Source organism: Papio anubis, chromosome 14 (genome assembly GCF_008728515.1).
Source record: "Papio anubis isolate 15944 chromosome 14, Panubis1.0, whole genome shotgun sequence".
Classification (NCBI taxonomy): domain Eukaryota; kingdom Metazoa; phylum Chordata; class Mammalia; order Primates; family Cercopithecidae; genus Papio; species Papio anubis.
In genome coordinates this window covers 91,474,583-91,497,323 of record NC_044989.1, presented here as the reverse complement: position 1 = coordinate 91,497,323, position 22,741 = coordinate 91,474,583, and the positions used below count along the sequence as shown (strand labels likewise).

The window sequence follows — 22,741 nt, the reverse complement described above, 5'->3', positions numbered from 1 at the left end:
GTGCAGCGGCTCATGCCTGTAATCCTAGCACTTTCGGGGGCCGAGGTGGGTGGATTGCCTGAGCTCAGGAGTTCGAGACCAGCCTGGGCAACATGGTGAAACCCTGTCTCTACTAAAACACAAAAAATCAGCCAGGCATGATGGCATGTGCCTAATCCCAGCTACTAGGGAGGCTGAGACAGGAGAATCGCTTGAACCTGGGAGGCGGAGGCTGCAGTGAGCTGAGATCGTGCCATTGCACTCCAGCCTGGGTGACAGAGCAAGACTCCATCTCAAAAAAAAAAAAGGAAAAAAAAAGACTGAAGACAGACTATTCTCCAGAGAAAAAAGTAAAACGGAAATTGTACTTAAACAGAAAAGAAAAGAAAAGAAAGGGCTGCATGCCATTTAATCCCAGGCCCTAGTATGTTTATTCAGGTTGTCTGCAATTAGTAATAATGTAAAATTTGAACTTTTTCTGTAAAAGATCAAAGACTAAATAGTTTAGTTTGCTGTCCACGTATTGACTCTATCACATCTTTGTTATTTTCTACAACCCTTTAAAAGGTAAAAAGCATTCTTATGTTGGGTGCGGTGGCTCACGATGTAATCCCAGCACTTTGGGAGGCCGAGGCGGGTGGATCACCTGAGGTCAGGAGTTCAAGACCAGCCTGATCAACATGGTGAAACTACATCTCTACTAAAAATACAAAATTAGCTGAGTGTGGTGGCACATGCCTGTAATCCCAGCTATTTGGGAGGCTGAGGCAAAAGAATCACTTGAACCCGGGAGGCGGAGGTTGCAGTGAGCCAAGATCGTGCCATTGTATTCTGGCCTGGGCGACAAGAGCAAAACTCCATCTCAAAAAAAACCATTCTTAGTTCACAAGCTTTACAAAAACATGCTGCAGGCCAGATTTAGCCCATGGCCTGCAGTTTGCCCAGATATAGTATAGAAGATAAAAAGCAGCTGGTTGGTCACAGTGGCTCACGCCTGTAATCCCAGCACTTTGGGAGGCCGAGGCAGGTAGATCACCTGAAGTCAGGAGTTCGAGACCAGTCTGGCTGATGAAACCCCATCTCTACCAAAAATATAAAACATTAGCCAGGCATGGTGGCATGTGCCTGTAATCCCAGCTACTCGGGAGGCTAAGGCAGGATAATCACTTGAACCTGGGAGGCAGGGGTTACAATGAGCTGAGATCGCGCCACTGCCCTCCAGCCTGGGTGACAGAGCAAGATTCCGTCTCGGGGGAGAAAAAAAAAAAAAAAACATAAAAAGCCCCAGTGAAATTTCAGAGTATGTACTTAGAATAAAGTCCTAAAATAAAAATGTCAAAGAATATAATTTTTTTTCAGCCTTCAAGTCCTCATTGTCCTACGTTTGGCCAAACTTAAAAATTTAGAGATAAGCATGTAGAAATATTTGTAGGAGGCTGAGGCAGGCGGTTCACTCGAGGTCAGGAGTTCAAGATCAGACTGGCCAACATGGCAAAATCATGTCTCTACTAAAAATACAAAAATTAGCCAGCATGGTGGCACATGACTACAGACAGCTACTTGGATGAGGCACAAGAATCCCTTGAACCCGGGAGGCAGAGGTTGCAATGAGCCAAGATCGCACCACTGCACTCCAGGCTGGCAACAGAGCGAGACTCCGTCTCAAAAAAAAAAAAAAAAAAAAATTACACAGCATACATGTAAGGCTCTATTTTTTTTTCCCCTCAGAAAAAAACTTGAGCCAGGCGCAGTGGCTCACACCTGTAATCCCAACACTTTGGGACGCTGAGACGGGTGGATCATTTGAGCCTAGGTGGTTGAGACCCGCCTGAGCAACATGGGGAAACCTCATCTCTACCAAACAATACAAAAAAATTAGGTGAGATGAAGCGCACCTGTAGTCCCAGCTACTTGGGAAGCTGACATGGGAGGATCTCTTGAACCTGGGAGGCAGAGGTTGCAAGTGAGCCAAGATCGCACCATTGCACTCCAGCCTGGGCCACAGAGCAAGACCCCTCTCAAAAAAAAAAAAAAAACCCCAAAACAACAACAACAAAAAACTTTACTTCACCCAAGTATCATTTATTTACTTATTAATTATTAAAGAACAAAGTGATCTACAGGTAGGTTAATAAATATATCAGTATTCCTCATTGATTTACATGCCTTATTTTTACTCAAAATTACTGTTGAGCAGTTAATACCATGATACTCAAGAAATTCAAAATAGAAGTTACTTTTGTAAAATGTTTACATTGTATTATTTTTATAAGTCAGTTTTCATATAAGCGCCTTTATAATCTCCCTCACCAAAGTCAAAAAAAAGAGCTTATCTAAAAGAATATAAAAATACACTTACTTCCAGATTTACAAACAAGTGGAGTTATTTCATCTAGTGGGTGCAGCATGCTGAACATAGTGGGTAAAGGTTCTCTAGCAATAAACAAATAATCAATTAATTACCAATACAATATGAATATGTCTGTGCACAAATTTTGCACGTCTCTTGCAAAGAAGTGTCTTCTCCAGATTACACAAGCAACTAGAAACCTACTATCTCAAAAGGCAATCTTCTAAACTTTGTACATACTATTTTTCACATTCTCTTCTATTTCACTCCTAGAAATCTCTCCCCTTGGAATAATTCTATCAATGCACGAACAGAGGGAAATCAATATAGCCCAGGGAATTTCTGCAAACAGCAGTCATCACACTACAGAACAAATGGAGTCATGTACATAAAGCAGTCTTTTTTTATTCCTCTCTTACTGGCAGTGTTTCTTTGGCAGCTAACAAAGAAATTTATTCTCCCACACCTGCTGATAAAGGAGTGCATTTTTTAAAAAAGGAAGAAAAAAACTACTTCAAGTAAATTAAAAGTCTGCTTTTTTTTTTTTTTTTTGAGACAGAGTCTCACTCTGTTGCCCAGGCTAGAGTGCTGGGGCATGATATCGGCTCACTGCAACCTCCACCTCCCAGGTTCAAGCGATTCTCTTGTCTCAGCCTCCCAAGTAGCTGGGATTACAGGCACACACCACCACGCCCAGCTAGCTTTTTGGATTTTTAGTAGAGACGGGGTTTCACCATGTTGGCCAGGCTGGTCTTGAACTCCTGACCTCAGGTGACCCACCTGCCTCGGCCTCCCAAAGTGCTAGGATTACGGGTGTGAGCCACCGCACCTGGCCAAAAGCCTACACTTTTTAAGGAATGATATTTTTTAGAGTGAAGAGAGGCTTTCTTTCAAAGCAGAAAGAGATTAAAATCTATAAGCAATTTATTTAAGACTTAGCAAGTGTCTACCTCTTGCACCACAACATGACAGGTGCTGTATGTTGCTGCCCTTCGGTGTGCTCACAATTCATAGGACAAGATAAACACACTACTAATAAACATCTACCATTTATTGCATACTTAATACCTACTAGGCCCTGTGTCAAAGCTTATACACATTTAGCTAGTTTAACTTTGCATAAGTCCTAAGAGGTAAATGATAGTTTTAAGAGGTAAATGATAATATTCCTGTAATACATAAGGAAACTATAGCGAAGAAAGCACTAATGATCTGCTCAAACTAGCACAATGAGAAAATGGCAGAGCTAAGAATTGAATCTTGTTATTTACTTATTTTTTTTTTGAGAGGGAGTTTCGCTCATCACCCAGCTAGAGTGCAGTGGTGCAATCTTGGCTCACTGCAACCTCCGTCTCCCAGGTTCAAGCAATTCTCCTGTCTCAGCCTCCCAAGTAACTGGGATTACAGGTGCCCGCCACCACGCTTGGCTAATTTTTTTGTATTTTTAGTAGAGACAGGGTTTCACCATGTTGGGCAGGCTGGTCTCGAACTCCTGAACTCAGGTGATCCACCCGCCTCAGCCTCCCAAAGTGGTGGGATTACAGGTGTGTGCCATCACACCTGGCCAAATCTTTTTTTTAAGCCATTTATTTGCATGTTCAATTTTACCACTTGGATTGGAAAAAAGGCTAATTGGCCGGGCGCGGTGGCTCAAGCCTGTAATCCCAGCACTTTGGGAGGCCGAGACGGGCGGATCACGAGGTCAGGAGATCGAGACCATCCTGGCTAACACGGTGAAACCCCGTCTCTACTAAAAAATACAAAAAAACTAGCCGGGCGAGGTGGCGGGCGCCTGTAGTCCCAGCTACTCAGGAGGCTGAGGCAGGAGAATGGCATGAACCCAGGAGGCGGAGCTTGCAGTGAGCCAAGATCACGCCACTGCACTCCAGCCTGGGCGGCAGAGCGAGACTCTGTCCCCAAAAAAAAAAAAAAAGAAAAAAGAAAAAAGGCTAATTGAGTGCCAAGTGCGTAGAGCTCATGAGTGTACATACAGGTTGAGTATCCCTTATCTGAAATACTTGGGACCAGAAGTGTTTTGGATTATTTGCCTTACATTAACAGTTGAGCAACCCTAATTCTTTTGGGGGTACAAGTGGCTTTTGGTGACACAGAATTATATAGTGGTGGATTCCGATATTTAGTGCACCCGTCACCTGACTAGTGTATGTTGTACGCAATATGTAGTTTTTTTATCCCACATCTTCTTCCCACCCTCCTCCTTCTGAGTCTCCGAAGTCCATTATAACACTCTGCATACAGCCTTTGCATACTCCTTGCTTAGCTCTCACTTCTAAGTGAGAACATGCAGTTATCTGGTTTTCCATTCCTGGGTTACTTCACTTAGAATCATGGCCTCCAATTCCATCTAACTTGCTGCAAAAGACATTAGTTCATTTCCTCATTATGGCTGATTAGTATTCCATGGTGTATATATACATTTTCTTTTTTTTTAGACACAGTCTTGCTCTGTCGCCCAGGCTGGAGTGCAGTGGCCGGATCTCGGCTCACTGCAAGTTCCGCCTCCCGGGTTCACGCCATTCTCCTGCCTCAGCCTCCCGAGTAGCTGGGACTACAGGCGCCCGCCACCTCGCCCGGCTAGTTTTTTTGTATTTTTTAGTAGAGACGGGGTTTCACCGTATTAGCCAGGATGGTCTCGATTTCCTGACCTCGTGATCCGCCCGTCTCGGCCTCCCAAAGTGCTGGGATTACAGTCTTGAGCCACCGCACCCGACTATACACATTTTCTTTATTCACTCATTGGTCGATGGGCACTTAGGCTGATTCCCTATCTTTGCAATTGTGAATTGTGTTGCAATAAACATACATGTGCATGTGTCTTTTTCATATAATGACTTTTTTTTCCCTTTGGGTAGATACCCAGTAACGGGACTGCTAGATTGAATGGTAGATCTACTTTTAGTTCATTAAGGAATCTCCATACTGTTTTCCACAGATGTCACATTGATTACATTCCCACCAGCCGTGTATAAGCACTCCCCTTCCACCACATCCATGCCAACATCTATTGTTTTCCTGACTCTTTAATAATGGCCATTCCTGAAAGAGTAAGGTGATATCTCACTGTGGTTTTAATTTGCATTTCTCTAATGATTACTGATGCTGAGCAGTTTCATGTTTGCTGATCATTTGTATATCTTCTTTTGAGAACTGTCTACTCACATCCCTTACCCACTTTTTGAGTTTTTTTCTTGCTGATCTGAGTTCATTATATATTCTGGATACTAGTGCTTTGTTGGATGCAGAGTTTGCAAATATTTTCTCCCACTGTGTGAGTTATCTGTCTATTCTGACATTTCTTTTGCTATGCAGAAGCTTTTTATTTTAATCAGGTCCCATTTATTTATTGTTTTCGTTGCATTTGCTTCTGGTGTTTTAGTCATAAATTCCTTGCCTAGGCCAATGTCCAGAAGAGTTTTTCCAAGGTTATCTTCTAGAATTTTTATGGTTTCAGGGCTTGTTAAAGTCTTTGATCCCTCTTGACCTGACTTTTGTATAAGGTGAGAGATAAAAAATCCAGTTTCATTCTTCTAAAAAAGGTGTCAGTTTTCCTAGCATCATTTACTAAACAGGATGATGTCCTTCCCCCAATTTATGTTTTTGTATGCTTGTTTGTCAAAGATCAGTTGATTGCAAGTATTTGGCTTTATTTCTGGGTTCTCCATTCTGTTCCACTGGTCTATGTGCCTACTTTTATACCAGTACCATGCTGTTTTGGAAATTATAGACTTGTAGTATATGTGATGGCTACATATTTGTTCTTTTTGCTTAGGATTGTTTTGGCTATTTTGGGCTCTTTTGGTTCCATATGAATTTTAGAATTGTTTTTTCTAATTCTATGAAAAATGATCTTATTTTGACGAGAATTACGGTGAAATCTATAGATTGCTTTTGGCAATATGGTCATTTTCACAATATTATTCTTCAAATCCATGATCATGGGATGTGTTACCGTTTGTTTGTGTCATCTATGATTTCTTTCAGCAGTGTGTTGTAGTTCTCCTTATAGAGATCATTCACCTCCTTGGTTAAGTATATTTACAGGTTTTTTGTTTTTGGTATTTTACAGTTCTTGTAAAAGGGACTGAATTTTTGGCCAGGCGCAGTGGCTCATGCCTATAATCCCAGCACTTTGGGAGGCCAAGGCGGGCGGATCACCTGAGGTTGGGAGTTCAAGACCAGCATGACTAACATGGAGAAACCCCGTCTCTACTAAAAATACAAAAAATTAGCCAGGCGTGGTGGTTCATGCCTGTAATCCCAGTTACTCAGGAAGCTGAAGCAGCAGAATCGCTTGAACCTGGGAGGCGGAGGTTGTGGTGAGCCGAGATCACGCCATTGTACTCCAGACTTGGCAACAACAGCAAAACTCCGTCTCAAAAAAAAAAAAAAAAAAGGGAGACTTGAGTTCTTGATTTGATTTTCAGCTTTGTCACTGTTGGTGTATAGCAGTGCTACTGATTTGTGTACATTGATTTTGTAATCTGAGACTTTACTGAATTTATTTATCAAATCTAGGAGTCTTTTGGAGGAGTCTACAGGGTTTTCTAAGTATATAATCATATCACCAGCAAATAGTGATAGTATGACTTTCTCTTTTCAAATCTAGATGTCCTTTCTTTCTTTCTCTTGCCTGACTGCTCCGGCCAGAGCTTCCAGTACCATGCTGAACAGAAGTGGTGAAAGCAGGCGTCTTTCTCTTCTTCCAGTTCTCAGGGGGAATGCCTTCAACTTTTCCCCATTCAGTATGATGTTGGCTGTGGGTTTGTTGTACATGACTTTTATTAATTTGTAGTAAGTCCCTTCTATGCCTAGTTTGTTTTTCTCATCAAGGGATGCTGAACTTTATCCAATGCTTTTTTCTGCATCTATTGAGATGATCACATGTGTTTTTAATTCTGTTTATGTGAAGTGTCACATTTATTGACTTGTGTATCCCCACATCCCTGAGACGAAACCCACTTGATCATGATGTATTATCTTTTTGATGAGAGCAACCCTAATTTGAGAATCCAAAACCTGAAATGCTCCAATAAGCATTTCCTTTGAGTGTCATGCTGGAGCTCAACAAGTTGCAGGTTTTGGAGAATTTCAGGTTTTTGGATCAGGGATACTCAACTTGTACTGAGATGAGAGAAAATGGCATATATCTACACTGTTAGCATGAAAATTATCATCATCTCAAACTTTCAGATAAACCTCAGAACCAACACACACACACAAATCCCAAGCAGTAATATTCTGAAGTGAATAAAATGAATACCTGGGTGAACCTGGAGGTACTTCATGTGAAGAAGTGCTTCGCTCAAACAACAATCCATATTTAGTGGGCCAAACATTGGCAACCTTTCAGGTAAAAGGGTGGGAAAAGACAGAAGTAAGAGAACCTACCCCTTTATAAAATATTTTAAAGAAACATTACAGAATGTTTTATTTTCCAATTTACTAATAGCTTTACAAAGTAACATAATCATTAAATACAGCATTTTCTTAAAAAGTAATTCAAATAAGCAACCCTAAGATAAAATCAAATCTAATAAAGAGGAGTTGCTCAATGTGAAATTCCTGCCACTGGCCAGTATCAGGAACAAAATGACAATGTGTTAACAATAGCACTAGGCATTAAAAAGACGACAAGTAACAAAAAAAGACTAATATTATTCATATGCCTTATTTAATATAACCAAAAGTTCTTACATATCATTTAAACCGACAAACACATACCACAGAAGGCTTCCTAATTCACTTCATTAAATAACTTATTTTTTTGTGAAGTACAGAAAAATGGTAAGCCACTAAAGCTGCCAAAATTTAGTTATTTTGAGTAAAAATAACATTTTTGACTACTATGAAACATGAAACATAAGACATGCCTCTAAAACCAATTAATTCAAAAATGTTCTCCAACAAAACCCCCCCAAAATTTGAAACACTTGTTTACCTGAAATGGTAAGGAAGCTATATAATCCTTTCCTTCTATGCTATGCATGTTAATACATGAGCTTTGCAATATACATATGCATTTTTCTACTTCATTGCTACCTGAAAAGAAAGGGTACAACAATACTTATGTTTTTTTCCCCCAAAGGAGTTCAATCCTTACAGCACAAATTATTTAATGCACAATATAAAGATGCTTATGGTAAACCACTATTACTAGTGGCTACTTCATTTGAATGAAAAATACAATGAGATAAACATTTGGAATAATCATAAGAAAAATAAAATTTCAAAAAGAAACTTACTGTAGGCCTTTTCAGACTTATCCTGTGATATAATGAAGTCACACCACAATGCCTAAAATCAAAACAAAATGCTTACCTAAGAAAATTATATCTAAATAATCATCTATTAACTAATGGCATCTGAATAATAATAATAGCATCTATGCAGTAACTTTGCCTCCTCAGCTCAACATGTACAATCATGGGAACAAAAAGAAGAAGAAAAAATAAATTACAGTAATAAATGATAAATATAATAAGGAAAGACACAATATGCTTACAATTAAATTTTATGAAAAGATCCACAAGAATTAAAATTTCAAATTAAAAAAATAAATTTTACAAAAAGAGCAGATTCAAAAAACCCGCCAGAGAGAAACCTTGCAGCAAAAATTCAAATAGTGGCTCAAACCATACTAAACCCTACATCCTATACAAAACTAAAGATTATTCAAACTTTATAATCTCTAGATTAAACAATTGCTCTTATTCTTAGACTCTCTCTAGACTGACTTTTGAAAAACTATTTAGAAAAATTAACTCCTCCCGTTCTTAAAGGCCCATCTTACAAAATATAAACTAGGAAAAGCTATTAAACTTTAACTGACAAACCTGACAATCACTTATTAAATTATTTAATAGCATTTTGTTTTTTTTTTTAACTGTGGTCAAATATACACAATATGAAAATTAGCATTTTAACAATTTTTAAGTAGACAATTCAGTGGCATTAACAACATTAAATTGACGAGTTTAGTACAATTTGTGAGCCTGTAAAATACTGCACATTTCCAGAACTTTTTCCTCATCTCAAACAGAAACTCCAGGCCCACTGAACAGTAACTCCCCATTTCCCAATGCCCTGAGCTCTGGTAACCTCTATTCTACCTTCCCTATGAAAGGACCTGTGCTAGGTATCTCAAGTAAGAGAAACTGTACAACATTTGTCCTTTTATATCTGTTTTATTTCACTTAACATAATGTTTTCAAGGTTCATCCATGTTATGGCATGTATCAGAATTTTATCCCTTTTTAAAGCTAAACAATATTCCACTGTTAGCATATACCACATTTATTTATCCATTCATCTGTCAATGGACATGGGTTATTTCTACCTTTTGGCTATCATAAATAATGCTGCTGTAAACACTGGTGTACAAGTATCTGTGAGTCCCTGTTCTCAATTCAATTGTGCATATATCTAGAAGTGGAACTGCTGGATCATAATGGTAATTCTATGTATAAGTTTTTTTTAAAAGACGGGGTCTCACTCTGTCACCCAAACTGCAGTGCAAGGCATGATTCTAGCTCACAGCAGCCTAGAACTCCTGGGTTCACGTGACCCTCCTGCCTCAGTCTCCTGAACAGCTGGGAGTACAGACATGCACCACGTCTGGCTATATGTATAACTTTTTGAGAAATCGCCAAATTTTTCCACAGCAGCTTTGTTACATTCCCATCAGCAATGCAAAGAAGTTCCAACTTCTGGACACCCTCACCAATATTTGTTATGTTTCTTTAATAATAGCCAACCTAGTAAAGTGGTATCTCACTGTGGCTGTAATTTGCATTTGCCTAATGATTAGTGAAGTTGAGCATCTTTTCATGTGCTTATTGACCATGTGTGCACCTTCTTTAGAAAAATGTCCATTTAAGTCCTTCTGCCCAATTTTTTAATTGGGTAGTTTGTTTTATTGTTGAGTTGTGGGAGATTTTAATGGTTAAGAAATGAAAATTCGGCCGGGCGCGGTGGCTCAAGTCTGTAATCCCAGCACTTTGGGAGGCCGAGACGGGCGGATCATGAGGTCAGGAGATCGAGACCATCCTGGCTAACACGGTGAAACCCCATCTCTACTAAAAAATACAAAAAACTAGCCAGGTGAAGCGGCGGGTGCCTGTAGTCCCAGCTACTCGGGAGGCTGAGGCAGGAGAATGGCGTGAACCCGAGAGGTGGAGCTTGCAGTAAGCTGAGATCCGGCCACTACACTCCAGCCTGGGTGACAGAGCAAGACTCCGTCTCAAAAAAAAAAAAAAAAAAATGAAAATTCATGAAGAAAACCATGCATAAGAGCTGTGCTCCAACCTGAAATGTCCAAAATCTACACTGCACCTATTACAGTCTCAACTTCCTTTCATGAAATCCCATCCCCTCAGCCTCTAAAAGCACATATTTTAACATCTCTTTTATCCCTGATATCTAAGAGGTCACTAACCCCTCCCACATCTCCCTCTGCTTTATCACCTCTTCTTTGCCAAGGCACCAATCTTTTACCTGAACAATCACAAAATAATGCCCCTGACAACAGTCTCCCTACTCTCCAGTCAATCCTATATATATATTGCTAACAAAGCAATCTCTTCTCAAAACACAAAATTGATCACTTCCATTTTAAAATCCTCAGCAGGCTCCCTTCAGCATGCAGTTTAAAATCCAAATTCCTTGGTTTATATACAAGGCCCTTTGGTCTGTATCCTGCCAGCATCCACTTGCATCTCTCCACACCCACACTTTGTGTACAGCCATTCTGAAGTTTAAAAAGTCATCTTTTTCCATAAATCTTTTTGCTGCGATTTCCTCTGCCTAGAATGCCCTTCTGCCACCATTTTATAATACAAATAGCATCTTCTTTGAAAAACCCTCCCTTTGGCGTGCAGTCCTTTGGGCGCTCATCACTCTGTGGACATGCAGTTATTATAGAGTATTCAGAATACAGCATTTCAGTTGATCTGTCTGTTCTCCTTTCTAGGCGATGAGTCCTTCAATGGCAGAAACTACATTCACCTTTGTAGCCCTAGCATAATCTGAAACAGAGTGAGACTAAATACTTGCAGAAGGCCAGGCACAGTGGCTCACGCCTGTAATTCCAGCACTTTAGGACGCCAAGGCAGGAGGATCGCTAGAGCCCAGGGGTTCAAGACCAGCCTGGACAACATAGTGAGACCCCCATCTCTATTGAAAAGTAAAAAGAATAAATGAAAAAATAAAAAGAACCACCAAAAAAAAAATACTTGCAGGATAAGTAAAACAATGAATAGATAAAATCTGAGTCACATATACCTGGTATTATTTCACAAACAAAATAGAAAATTACCTTTCTCCATATTAGCAAGAAAATTAAATAACAAGACTGAAATTCCAAATCTTACAATTACACTTACAAGTGATCTTAAGATAAAGGAGATGATACATCTAACTGTACTTCCATAGAATCAAGTAAATAGGCAACTGTTCTTGGAGAAATTAAGATGAAAATATAGAAGCAAAGAACTACTTGGATATCATCAAATGCACTTTTCACATCTATACTAACTATAAGAATTATATGGGAAAAAAATTACCATCAAAAAGATCACTGGCTTCAACACTCCAGGACACAAATGCTTTTACATACGCCCTCAAATGTTGGAATAATGATTCAGTTTATCCTTTCCAATAAATAGTTAGAATACAGTGCTCATCAGGAAAGAGTTAATGGCAGGTGGGAGGAGTGGAAGGAAGCAGTGTCCAGACACAAAGATTTCAGCATTTACAAAAATGAAACTTAACATTAGTCAAAGCCTCCAAAACCTCTTGTCAATCCTAATTCAACTACTATAAATGCATTAGTTTTTCCTCCAACTTTTTGTTATAAAAATTTCAGTAAGAAAAGTTGAAATAATGCAGCAAACATATTTCACCTAAATCCAACAGTCATGAAAATTTTGCCGTATTTGTTTATGTGTGTGCATTTGTGTATATATGGGATTTTTGGAACGGGAATGCTGACTGTCTAAAAACAAATCGCACACACATCATGACATTTCACTTCTAAATACTTCACCATGCCTTTTCTAAAAATAAAGATGTTCTCCTATAAAACCATAAAACCATCATCCCTAAGAAAAAAATAACACTTCTCTAACATCAGCTACTGGCCAGTAATTTTCAACCTTCCCAAATTTTCCCCAAAAATATCTTTTTAGCCAGTTTTCTAAAACCAGGACTCAATCAAAGTTCATTTAACAAGATTCAAAAAATACGGCATTTGGTGATGTCTCTTTAGTCTCTTTCAATGTAGAACAGTCTCCACCTTTTTCTCCTTCTCCATGACTTTTTAAAAGAAACCGAAATGTAGACTATAAACTTTTTATAGTGGAAAATTTCAAATAAATACAAAGTAAATAGAATAGGATAATGAATCCCCATCAGCCAGTTTTAATAATTATCAAGCTTGGCAGGGCATGGTGGCTCACGCCTGTAATCCCAGCACTTTGGCAGGCCAAGGTGGGTACATCACGAGGTCAGGAGATGGAGACCATCATGGCTAACACAGTGAAACCCCAGCTCTACTAAAAATACAAAAACAAAATTAGCTGGGCGTGGTGGCAGGCACCTGTAGTCCCAGCTACTCGGGAGGGTGAGGCAGGAGAATGGCATGAACCCAGGAGGCGGAGCTTGCAGTGAGCCGAGATAGCGCCACTGCACTCCAGCCTGGCAACAGAGCAAGACTCCATCTCAAAAAATAAATAAATAAATAATAATCAAGCTTTAGCCATTCCTATCTCATCTATTTCCTCATCTCATGATATTTTAAAATATAATCCTCTAGTGCCTATATTTCCTTAAACAGGAAGTTAGGTCTAAATATTCATATTTTGGGGAAGAAAACTTAGTAGATGACATCATGTACTTCATTCCGCATTACAGCTAGAAGCACATAATATCCCTTCACGTCACTATTAATTATGCTAAACTCAATCACTTGATTGAGGTGGAGACTGACAAATAACTCCAAAGTAGAGGTACATTTGTTCCTTCACATTTACCAAGTAATCCACAGGGTGGTATGTTGGTGCCATGGTAATATTCTTTCGACCAACAGTGTTAGTATCCATTTACAATCCTTGTTTGAATCAGTTATTGCACTGGAGGTTACAAAATGGTGATTTTCTAATTCTACAATTCCTTTTACATTTATTAGCTAGCATTCTTCTGTAAGTGTTTTCCTTCCTCAAATGGAGATGAACTGCATGTCTTCCTGAAAAAATATGGCAAACGCTTAATTCTCTCCCTTTCATTATCAACTTTCAGAATGGTTATAATAGTCAACTGCAATGGTTGCAAAGCAGATTTTTTCCTTTCTCTCTATCATTATGAACCCCATAATTTTTATTTATTCAAATCTTTGCAATCAATTATAGTAATCACGTGTTAAAATATTTCTGTACCCTTAATGTTTTATAAGTTTTTGCTGGCAATAACAAATTGAATTACTTAAGGACAGGGTGTTTAAAGATTATCATTTAAGTGACAAAGGAAAGTGTAAAAAAAGTAATGATATATAAAATTAAATTTTTATTTTCCTGCCATTATCTTCACATTACATTATGTCATGTTACAATGTACATCCAGCTGTTGAGATCATTATGCTGGTTTTATCATTTCTGTTAAATTTTAAAACAAGAATTTTTTTTAGGCCGGGCGCGGTGGCTCAAGCCTGTAATCCCAGCACTTTGGGAGGCCGAGACGGGTGGATCACGAGGTCAGGAGATCGAGACCATCCTGGCTAACACGGTGAAACCCCGTCTCCACTAAAAAAATACAAAAAACTAGCCGGGCGAAGTGGCGGCGCCTGTAGTCCCAGCTACTCGGGAGGCTGAGGCGGGAGAATGGCGTGAACCTGGGAGGCAGAGCTTGCAGTGAGCTGAGATCCGGCCACGGCACTCCAGCCTGGGCGACAGAGCAAGACTCCATCTCAAAAAAAAAAAAAAAAAAAAAAAAAAAAAGAATTTTTTTTAAATTGCATTAAATAGTGAATCAAATGCTAAAATTCAAATCAACTCACCTGCTGAACAGGACTGTCAACTGTAAACGCTTTATAAACTGCCAATGCCTGGCTTTTACTTCCTTTGCTCCATATCACCATATTTCCGGCAACATAGAGTTCCTCATCATAGTCCACGTCTTCTCCAATTTCACTCACTCCTTTCCTTAACTGCCAGCTTTCCTTAAAAATTAACACATGTAAAACATATTCAAGCACTCTGTTTTTCAAAAATCTGGAACAAAATTTATTTGCTCATGGAGTAAGCACAACTAGAAAGTTTCGTATACTGTTTAACAGAGGATGTGGATATAGGCATTACATTACAGAATTTCATGAAGAATTTACTCAATAATTCTCTATATTGAATGTTTTATATTATTCCTCTGCATTACTCTGCCAAAAACAAAAATGAACAAAAAGTACACCTTCTCTACCGTTCCAAAAGTCAAATCACATGTTTGGGAGACTAAAAGGACATATTAAGTACATGAGGTAGGGCAGATAAAGGACAGTGAGGTGCACATGGGAATCACTCGGCAAATCTATGAACAAGGCAGACTTCCTGCTTCGCAGCCACATATATATTCACCTTCTTTTCCTTTGTCCCACCCACCAAAATGAATGGATAAGAAGAAGTTTCCATTTTTAACTACACAGGCTTTCCCTTCCTGAGATTTTAGTATCCCAAAGGGATATGAAAATGGAATAAGGCAGGAGGTATACATTTTCTGCCACACACTTACATCTCATTCCCCTACTTACTACTCATTCCTCGGCCAGGCGCAGTGGCTCACGCCTGTAATCCCAGCACTTTGGGAGGCCGAGGGGGGCGGATCACCTGAGGTCTGGAGTTTGAGACCAGCCTGACCAACATGGAGAAATCCCACTTCTACTAAAAAAATACAAAAGCAGCTGGGCATGGTGGCGCATGCCTGTAATCTCAGCTACTCGGGAGGCTGAGGCAGGAGAATCGCTTGAACCCAGGAGGCAGAGGTTGCGGTGAGCTGAGATTGTGCCATTGTACTCCAGCCTGGGCAACAAGAGTGAAACTCCGTCTCAGAAAAGAAAAAAAAACAAAAAAAATGATTACTCTACCTAGTTTTGTGGCATTTCTTCTCTCCTTTAGAAACATGTAAATCTTCTGCAGCAGGGACTATTTCTAATCTCTACCATTTAATCATTAAATAACATGAAATCTGGTCCCCACATACTAAGAGAAAAGAAAAAGGTTTAAAATGGACAATCATACTACTGAACCTCACATTATAAAATCACAAGTTATAGAGGGTATCTAAATAAGTTGCTATGACAATATAATAAAGTCATTATTTTCAACATGTATTGAAATTACCACACCTTAACTCTACCCTAGAAGTGGCATCACACTGATCCCTCAGTTGCCTCTCAGTAGCCTTAAATTACAAGTAGATTATATCACTCTACATTTCAAAAACGCAATGGGAAACTCAATGGAACCTTCTGTTTCTCATGGATTGTAACCTCCTGAAGGGATCCCACCAAGCCAGCAGCACCATCAGAAGACCATAATTCAGAGGCTGGCTGCAGCTGGCGAAGTTGAAGGTTCAAAGCATTAGGGTGGTGCTTGCAGTGGTCTCGACCAAAAGGAACAAATTCCTGCAAATCCCTGGCTGCAATCATCGTTGCCCTTTCTTCATAGAAGTTCGACATGGGTTCCAAATATCAACATTATTTCTGTATGAATTCAAACACATTCTGGTCAGCTTCCAGACTCAAAACTAGAATAAAAATACCATAAACACGTAAGTCATTAATCCTTACAAGGGTGTCAAGTAATTATATCAGATTGGTAAGTACATAAGTGATCATGACATAAAAGGGTGTTTTAGATCTGATTCTTTCAGACAACTGCAATTATCACATTTTAGTCACAGACTGACAGTTACCACTATAGGAAACCACTGAGATGCGACAAGTAATTATGTCCCGCACCACCTATCCCATGTTTCCTACTACTATATGCTAATTTTTCCATACTTTATATATGAAGTATTTAGACAAGTTGTATTCTATAGTCCCATAACTACATGGCTTCTCAACATTTAAGATCATTTCTGGTTAGATGCCAGAACCTCATCTGAAAAGTACATCTAAGGGATCGCTCTCATGTTGGAATAAAACAATAAAAAAATAACATATTACTCTAATTCATCAGAGGTTGAACTGCTTTCAGGTGACCAATCTACAAAAGACATAAGTTATCAAATGTCGTAAGTAGCTGTGATACCCCCAATCCCACCTAAATATATAACTACAATCAATTTCAATTATTGGTCAAAACCCAAAGAACTGAGGCATGAATAACTCTAGCCATGGAACAGTTATGCTTGTAGATTTAAGGGTACTAGGTTTTAATTAATTATTATATCTAATTAATCTAATTATTAATCGATTACAGTACAGTTTATTACTAAAAAAAAAAACGTGGATAAACTGTTAAAGCCTTCATCACAAGGTTAGGAAGAAGTCAGGCTTTAGACAAAAGTACAGATAAGCATAATTAGACTACCCTTTGACCCACTTTCCTGTACCTGCTTATATATACCACGTTCCTACAGATAGTATTTTTAATGTTAGGAGCCTAAGACTTTTGAGCTGATACAAGCTAGTCTTAAGACCCCATCAAGGAACCACATTAGCATGAGAATGTGATTTATCTCTCTGTCCTATGACTTCATCCTTCATTCTCTGACCAATCAATACCTTAGCCCACTACCCTCCAAACTCTTTAAAACCTCGAGACTGGGGGCCAGGCGCGGTGGCTCACGCCTGTAATCCCAGCACTGTGGGAGGCTGAGGCGGGCAGATCACGAGGTCAGGAGATCAAGACCGTCCTGGCTAACACGGTGAAACCCTGTCTCTACTAAAAATACAATAAATTAGCCAGGCGCGGTGGCAGGCGCCGGTAGTCCCAGTTACTGGGGAGGCTGAGGCAGGAGAATGGCGTGAACCCGGGAGGCAGAGCTTGCAGTGAGCCAAGATCACACCACTGCACTCCAACTCCAGCCTGGGTCACAGAACAAGACTCTGTCTCAGAAAAAAAAAAAAAAAAAACTCTTTGGGGAGACTGACTTGAAGTTTCCTGTCTCCTAGTTCAGTGGCCCTGCAAGTAAAACACTTTATCTGCTGCAATCCCCGTTGTTTCCGTGTATTGACTTGCTGCTTATAGGGCAAGAGACCTATATGGTTACACAAACCACCCAAAGCCTATGTAGTTCTTTTGCAGCTCCTCCAAAGCCACAAGTTATTTTCACTGTGAATTAAATGTTATTCTTGGCTGGGCGCCATGGCTCATGCCTGTAATCCCAGCACTGTGGGAGACCAAGGCAGGCGGATCACCTGAGGTCAGGTCGAGACAAGCCTGGCCAACATGGTGAAACCCCAACTCTACTAAAAATACAAAAAAAAAAAAAAAAATTACTCAGGCATGGTGGTGGGCGCCTGTAATCCCAGCTACCTGGGAGGCTGAGGCAAGAGAATCGCTTGAACCTGGGAGGCAGAGGTTGCAGTGAGCCGAGATCGCGCCATTGCACTCCAGCCTGGGGGACAAGAGCGAAAATCCTTCTCGAAAATAAAAAGTTGCCGGGAGCGGTGGCTCAAGCCTGTAATCCCAGCACTTTGGGAGGCCGAGACGGGCGGATCACGAGGTCAGGAGATCGAGACCATCCTGGCTAACACGGTGAAACCCCGTCTCTACTAAAAAATACAAAAAAATAGCCGGGCGTGGTGGCGGGTGCCTGTAGTCCCAGCTACTCAGGAGGCTGAGGCAGGAGAATGGCGTGAATCCGGGAGGCGGAGCTTCCAGTGAGCTAAGATCCAGCCACTGCACTCCAGCCTGGGCGACAGAGCGAGACTCTGTCTCAAAAAAAAAAAAAAAAAGTTATTCTTGATATAATTATGTCACAAAACATGATACAAGTTTTGTTTTTCTTTCTGCTAGAAATAAATGAGTACTGGGAACACTTGAACTTGGAACACAACCAAAAAGTGCCTTATAAAACTTACAAGGGGCCGGGCGCGGTGGCTCATGCCTGTAAATCCCAGCACTTTGGGAGGCCGAGGCGGGAGGATCACGAGGTCAGGAGTTCAAGATCAGCCTGGCCAAGATGGTGAAACCCCATCTCTACTAAAAATACGAAAATTAGCCAGACCTAGTGGTGGGCACCTGTAATCCCAGCTACTCGGGAGGCTGAAGCAGAGAATTGCTTGAACACGGGAGCCGGAGGTGGGAGGTTACAGTGAGCCGAGATCACACCGCTGCACTCCAGCCTGGGCGACAGAACAAGACTCTGTTTCAAAAAAAAAAAAAAAACTTAAAAGAAAACAACAAAATTGAGCTGGTCTTCCTATATTTTATTCAACAGGACAACCAACATCAACAAACTTTTGACTTTATGAAACTTTAGTTCTGCAATTTTATGTTATTTTCTTATAACTGAGAGAAAATCACAGAATGGTTAAAGATTTATCATTTTGTACCTATTAAGCCACATATTTAATACTTTTACAGTACCCCAAACTTTTAGACATGTTTTTACTTATTAGGGGCAACATAAACAGCTATACATAAAAATACTATTAAATTCATATGCTATAAATAACAGTATCAGCAATGATTCCTACAAACACTACCCTGCCAAAAAAAAAAAAAAAAAAGTCCCAAATGCACACTAACGGGAGCTTAAGTCTCCAGTCTCCACAAAAAAGGAAGAGCTTCGCCAGCCGTTCTGGAGGACGGTGAAAACAGGCTAAGAGCTCGGGCCTCAGAAAATCAGCTCAGAGGGACTGGGGGCCAATCTAGAAGCTGAGGCTGCACATGGATATGCTGCGCGCAGCTCATAAAAGACGTTGGCAACCAATGAGCTGGAAGGAGCCCCCTCAGCCCCGGGGCAAGCTCAACGCCCTCTCTCAGGTTCCCAGTCCCCCGGGTTCCCAGACCTACGGCCACGAGGGGAGGATAGGCCTCGGGGCGGATGCAAGAGTCACGCGGCGCGCGACAGACCACCAAGTGCTGCGGTACAGGGCCCGCACCTGTATAACTCGGGACGCGTCAGGCGCGGCGAGCCCCGGCTGCTCCCCGGAGGCGCAGGGGCCGAGGAGGCCCTAGGGCAGCGGCGGGGTCCGTCACAGTGACTCCTCGGCCGCGGCAGCTTCTCATTCCCTCTCCCTCCCCTATTCCGGAGGAAGAATGGGCAACAGCACCCGGCGCGAGTGCTAATGGCAGGAAGGCATGCGAGACGTTCAAATGGACGCGTCCATCTTGACTTTCCCGTCCTGCCTCGCGCCGGGGCGGGGCATCGCGGTAGGCGCGCGGCGTCCTAGCAGTCCTAGCGCCTGCGCTGTTGCGGGAAGACCGCGGCGGGGTAGAACTTGTGGGCTCTTTCCTCCGTGCGATTGATCTGAACCCCTAAGCTGGATTCTGTCTGCTAGAGTCCGTACAGTGATGGGATCCTCCTGGCGTCCAAGTTCTCTTTAGCTCATGTCACTGGGGACCTGAACTGCCTCATATATCTAAAGGTTTTTTCTGTCTGGTTTCGCTTCCGCCTCCTGACCCACGTGGAGGTAGGCACCTCTAGGTTGATGGTGGGGAGCAGGGGTTGCTGATTTTCTCTACGCGCAGTGCTCTATGCCTTTTTCGGTCCATACTCTTCTTCGAAGAGTCGATGAACGGTGTGAAGGTTCTCACAGAAACATTACTTGGAATTCCCAGATTCAGAGACACTTATTGAGACAATTCAAAGACCCAAGTTAAGAACCCCAGCGACCACTCGCGCCTGTAATCCCAGCACTTTGGGAGGCGAGGCTAGAGGATTGCTGGAGCCCAAGAGTTTGAAACCAGCCTGGGCAATATAGCGAGACCCTGTCTACACAAAAGAAAAATTTTAAAAATTACCCTGGCGTCGTGGCGCGCACCCGTAGTCCCAGCTGCTTGGGAGTCTGGAGGATCACTTGAGCCGGGAGTTTGAGGCCACAGTGAGCTATGATCGCGCCAGTGCACTCCAGCCCGGGCAACAGAGCAAAACCTTGTCTCCAAAAAAAAAAAAAAGAATGGGTTATAGGAGAAAGGATAGAAACAAAGATTCGTGAAACAGTTAAATAAATACAAATATATCTAATTGATATTTTAAACTTTTGTGTGTGTGTTTTTCTTAAGACGGAGTCTCGCTCTGTCACCCAGGCTGGAGTGCCGTGGTGTGATCTCGGTTCACTGCAACCTCCGCCTCCCGGGTTCAAGCGATTCTTCTGCGTCAGCCTTCCGAGAAGCTGGAATTACAGGCGCCCGCTACCACGTCCAGCTAATTTTTGTATTTTTAGTAGAAACGGGGTTTCACCACGTTGGCCAGGCTGGTCTCGAACTCCTGCCCTCGTGATCCTCCTGCTTCATCCTCCCAAAGTGCTGGGATTACAGGCGTGAGTCACTGGGCCCAGCCAGTATTTTAAAATTTTTTTTTAAAAAAGTTTAGATTTACAGAAAAATTATAGATAGTTCCAAAATTTCCCACATACCCTATACCCAGTTTCTACATCCAGTTTCCCTATTATTAGTATTTTACATTAGTATAGTGCATTTGTTAAAATTAATGAAATATCAACACATGAGTAATTAAAATTCATACTTTGTTCAATTTTTTTAAAGAGTCTTGCTGTGTTGCCTAGGCTAGAGTGCATTGGCACAAACACAGCTCACTGTAGCCTTGAACTCCTGTGCTCAAGCAGTCCTCCTGCTTCAACCCCCCAAGTAGATGAGACTCTAGGTGTAAGCCACTGCATTGGTTGTAGAATATCCCTTAACTGGAATTCATCTGATGTTTCTTCATGATTAGCCTGGGGATATGGATTTGGGGAAGGAAGATCATAGAGATAAAGTGTCATTTTCATCACATCATATCAAAGGTACTTATCAACAGCATCGCTTATCGCTGCTGATGTCAACCTTGATCACCTAACTGAGATAGTGTTTGTCAGATTTCTCTACTGTGATGTTACCATTTCCCCACTTTCCATACTGTACTCTTTGGAAGGAAGACTGTATGTGCAGCCCTCAGTTACAGAGTGAGGCCAGTGATTTTGTTGTTGTTGTTTTACAAACTTGCAAAAGCGAATGAAGGAGGGAAGCATCTTTTCAACACTTAGTGTTGCAATATTTGGATATTCATATGGAAAAAATGAATCTTGATTTGCACTACACACCATATACAACAATTAAAGTGCATCAAAGACCCAAATATGAGAGTAAAGCTGCCGGGCACGGTGGCTCACGCCTGTAATCTCAGCACTTTGGGAGGCCAAGGCAGGCAGATCACCTGAGGTCAGGAGTTCAAGACCAGCCTGACCAACATGGTGAAACCCCATGTCTACTAAAAATACAAAAAAAAAAAAAAAAAAAAATAGCCAGACGTGCTGACAGGCACCTGTAATCCCAGCTGCTCGGGAGGCTGAGGCAGGAGAACCACTTGAACCCGGGAGGCGGCGGTTGCAGTGAATTGAGATCATGCCATTGTACTCCAGCCTGGGGGACAAGAGCGAGACTTCGTTTCAAAAAAAAAATAAAGAGTAAAGCTATACACTTAAAAGAAAACATAGATGTAAATCTTCATAGCCTTGGATTAGGCAATGATGTCTTAAATATGGTACCTAAAGCACAAGGAACCTAGGAAAATAATTGATAAATTGGAGAAAAGTTTTTTGTTTTTTTTTTTTGAGACGGAGTCTCGCTCTGTCGCCCAGGCTGGAGTGCAGTGGCGCGATCTCGGCTCACTGCAAGCTCCACCTCCCGGGTTCACGCCATTCTCCCGCCTCAGCCTCCGAGTAGCTGGGACTACAGGCGCCCGCCACCACGCCCGGCTAGTTTTTTGTATTTTTAGTAGAGACGGGGTTTCACCATGTTAGCCAGGATGGTCTCGATCTCCTGACCTCATGATCCGCCCGTCTCGGCCTCCCAAAGTGCTGGGATTACAGGCTTGAGCCACGACGCCCGGCCCAGCCGCCTTTTTATTGGATCTTGCCTACCTCCTTCTACCCACCTGAAACCTCCCTGAAATCCTCAAACACATGCTCAGTGAAACTCACCATTTCTTTTTCTCTTGCTCCGTGGCCCAGGCTGGAGGGCATGATCTTAGCTCACTGCAACCTCCGCTTCCCAGGCCAAGCGACGTGCCTGCCTCAGCCTCCCGAGTAGCTGGGATTACAGGCACACACCACCACACCCGGCTAGTTTTTTGTATTTTTAGTAGAGACGGGGTTTCACCATGTTAGCCAGGATGGTCTCGATCTCCTGACCTCGTGATCCACCCGCCTCGGCCTCCCAAAGTGCTGGGATTACA

General features: G+C 41.5%; 1 protein-coding gene across 8 annotated transcripts in view; it reads right to left on the bottom strand.

Annotated features, from left to right (window-relative positions):
• Window positions 1–19,714, bottom strand: part of ANAPC1 (anaphase promoting complex subunit 1) — a 118,225-nt gene extending 98,511 nt beyond the window's left edge. Inside the window, exons 1-7 of one of the 8 annotated variants that reach the window (XM_021925199.2) lie at window positions 19,449–19,714; window positions 15,855–16,091; window positions 14,397–14,558; window positions 8,593–8,644; window positions 8,289–8,389; window positions 7,611–7,693; window positions 2,339–2,412 (exon numbers count right to left, since the gene is read on the bottom strand). In XM_021925199.2, coding sequence (XP_021780891.1) covers window positions 2,339–2,412; window positions 7,611–7,693; window positions 8,289–8,389; window positions 8,593–8,644; window positions 14,397–14,558; window positions 15,855–16,067 — 685 coding nt within the window. In that variant the 5' untranslated portion in view covers window positions 16,068–16,091; window positions 19,449–19,714. The other 7 variants (XM_009184949.4, XM_017947860.3, XM_003909124.5 and 4 more) reach the window with 7 other exon arrangements.
• Window positions 19,715–22,741: the final 3,027 nt, after the last annotated feature.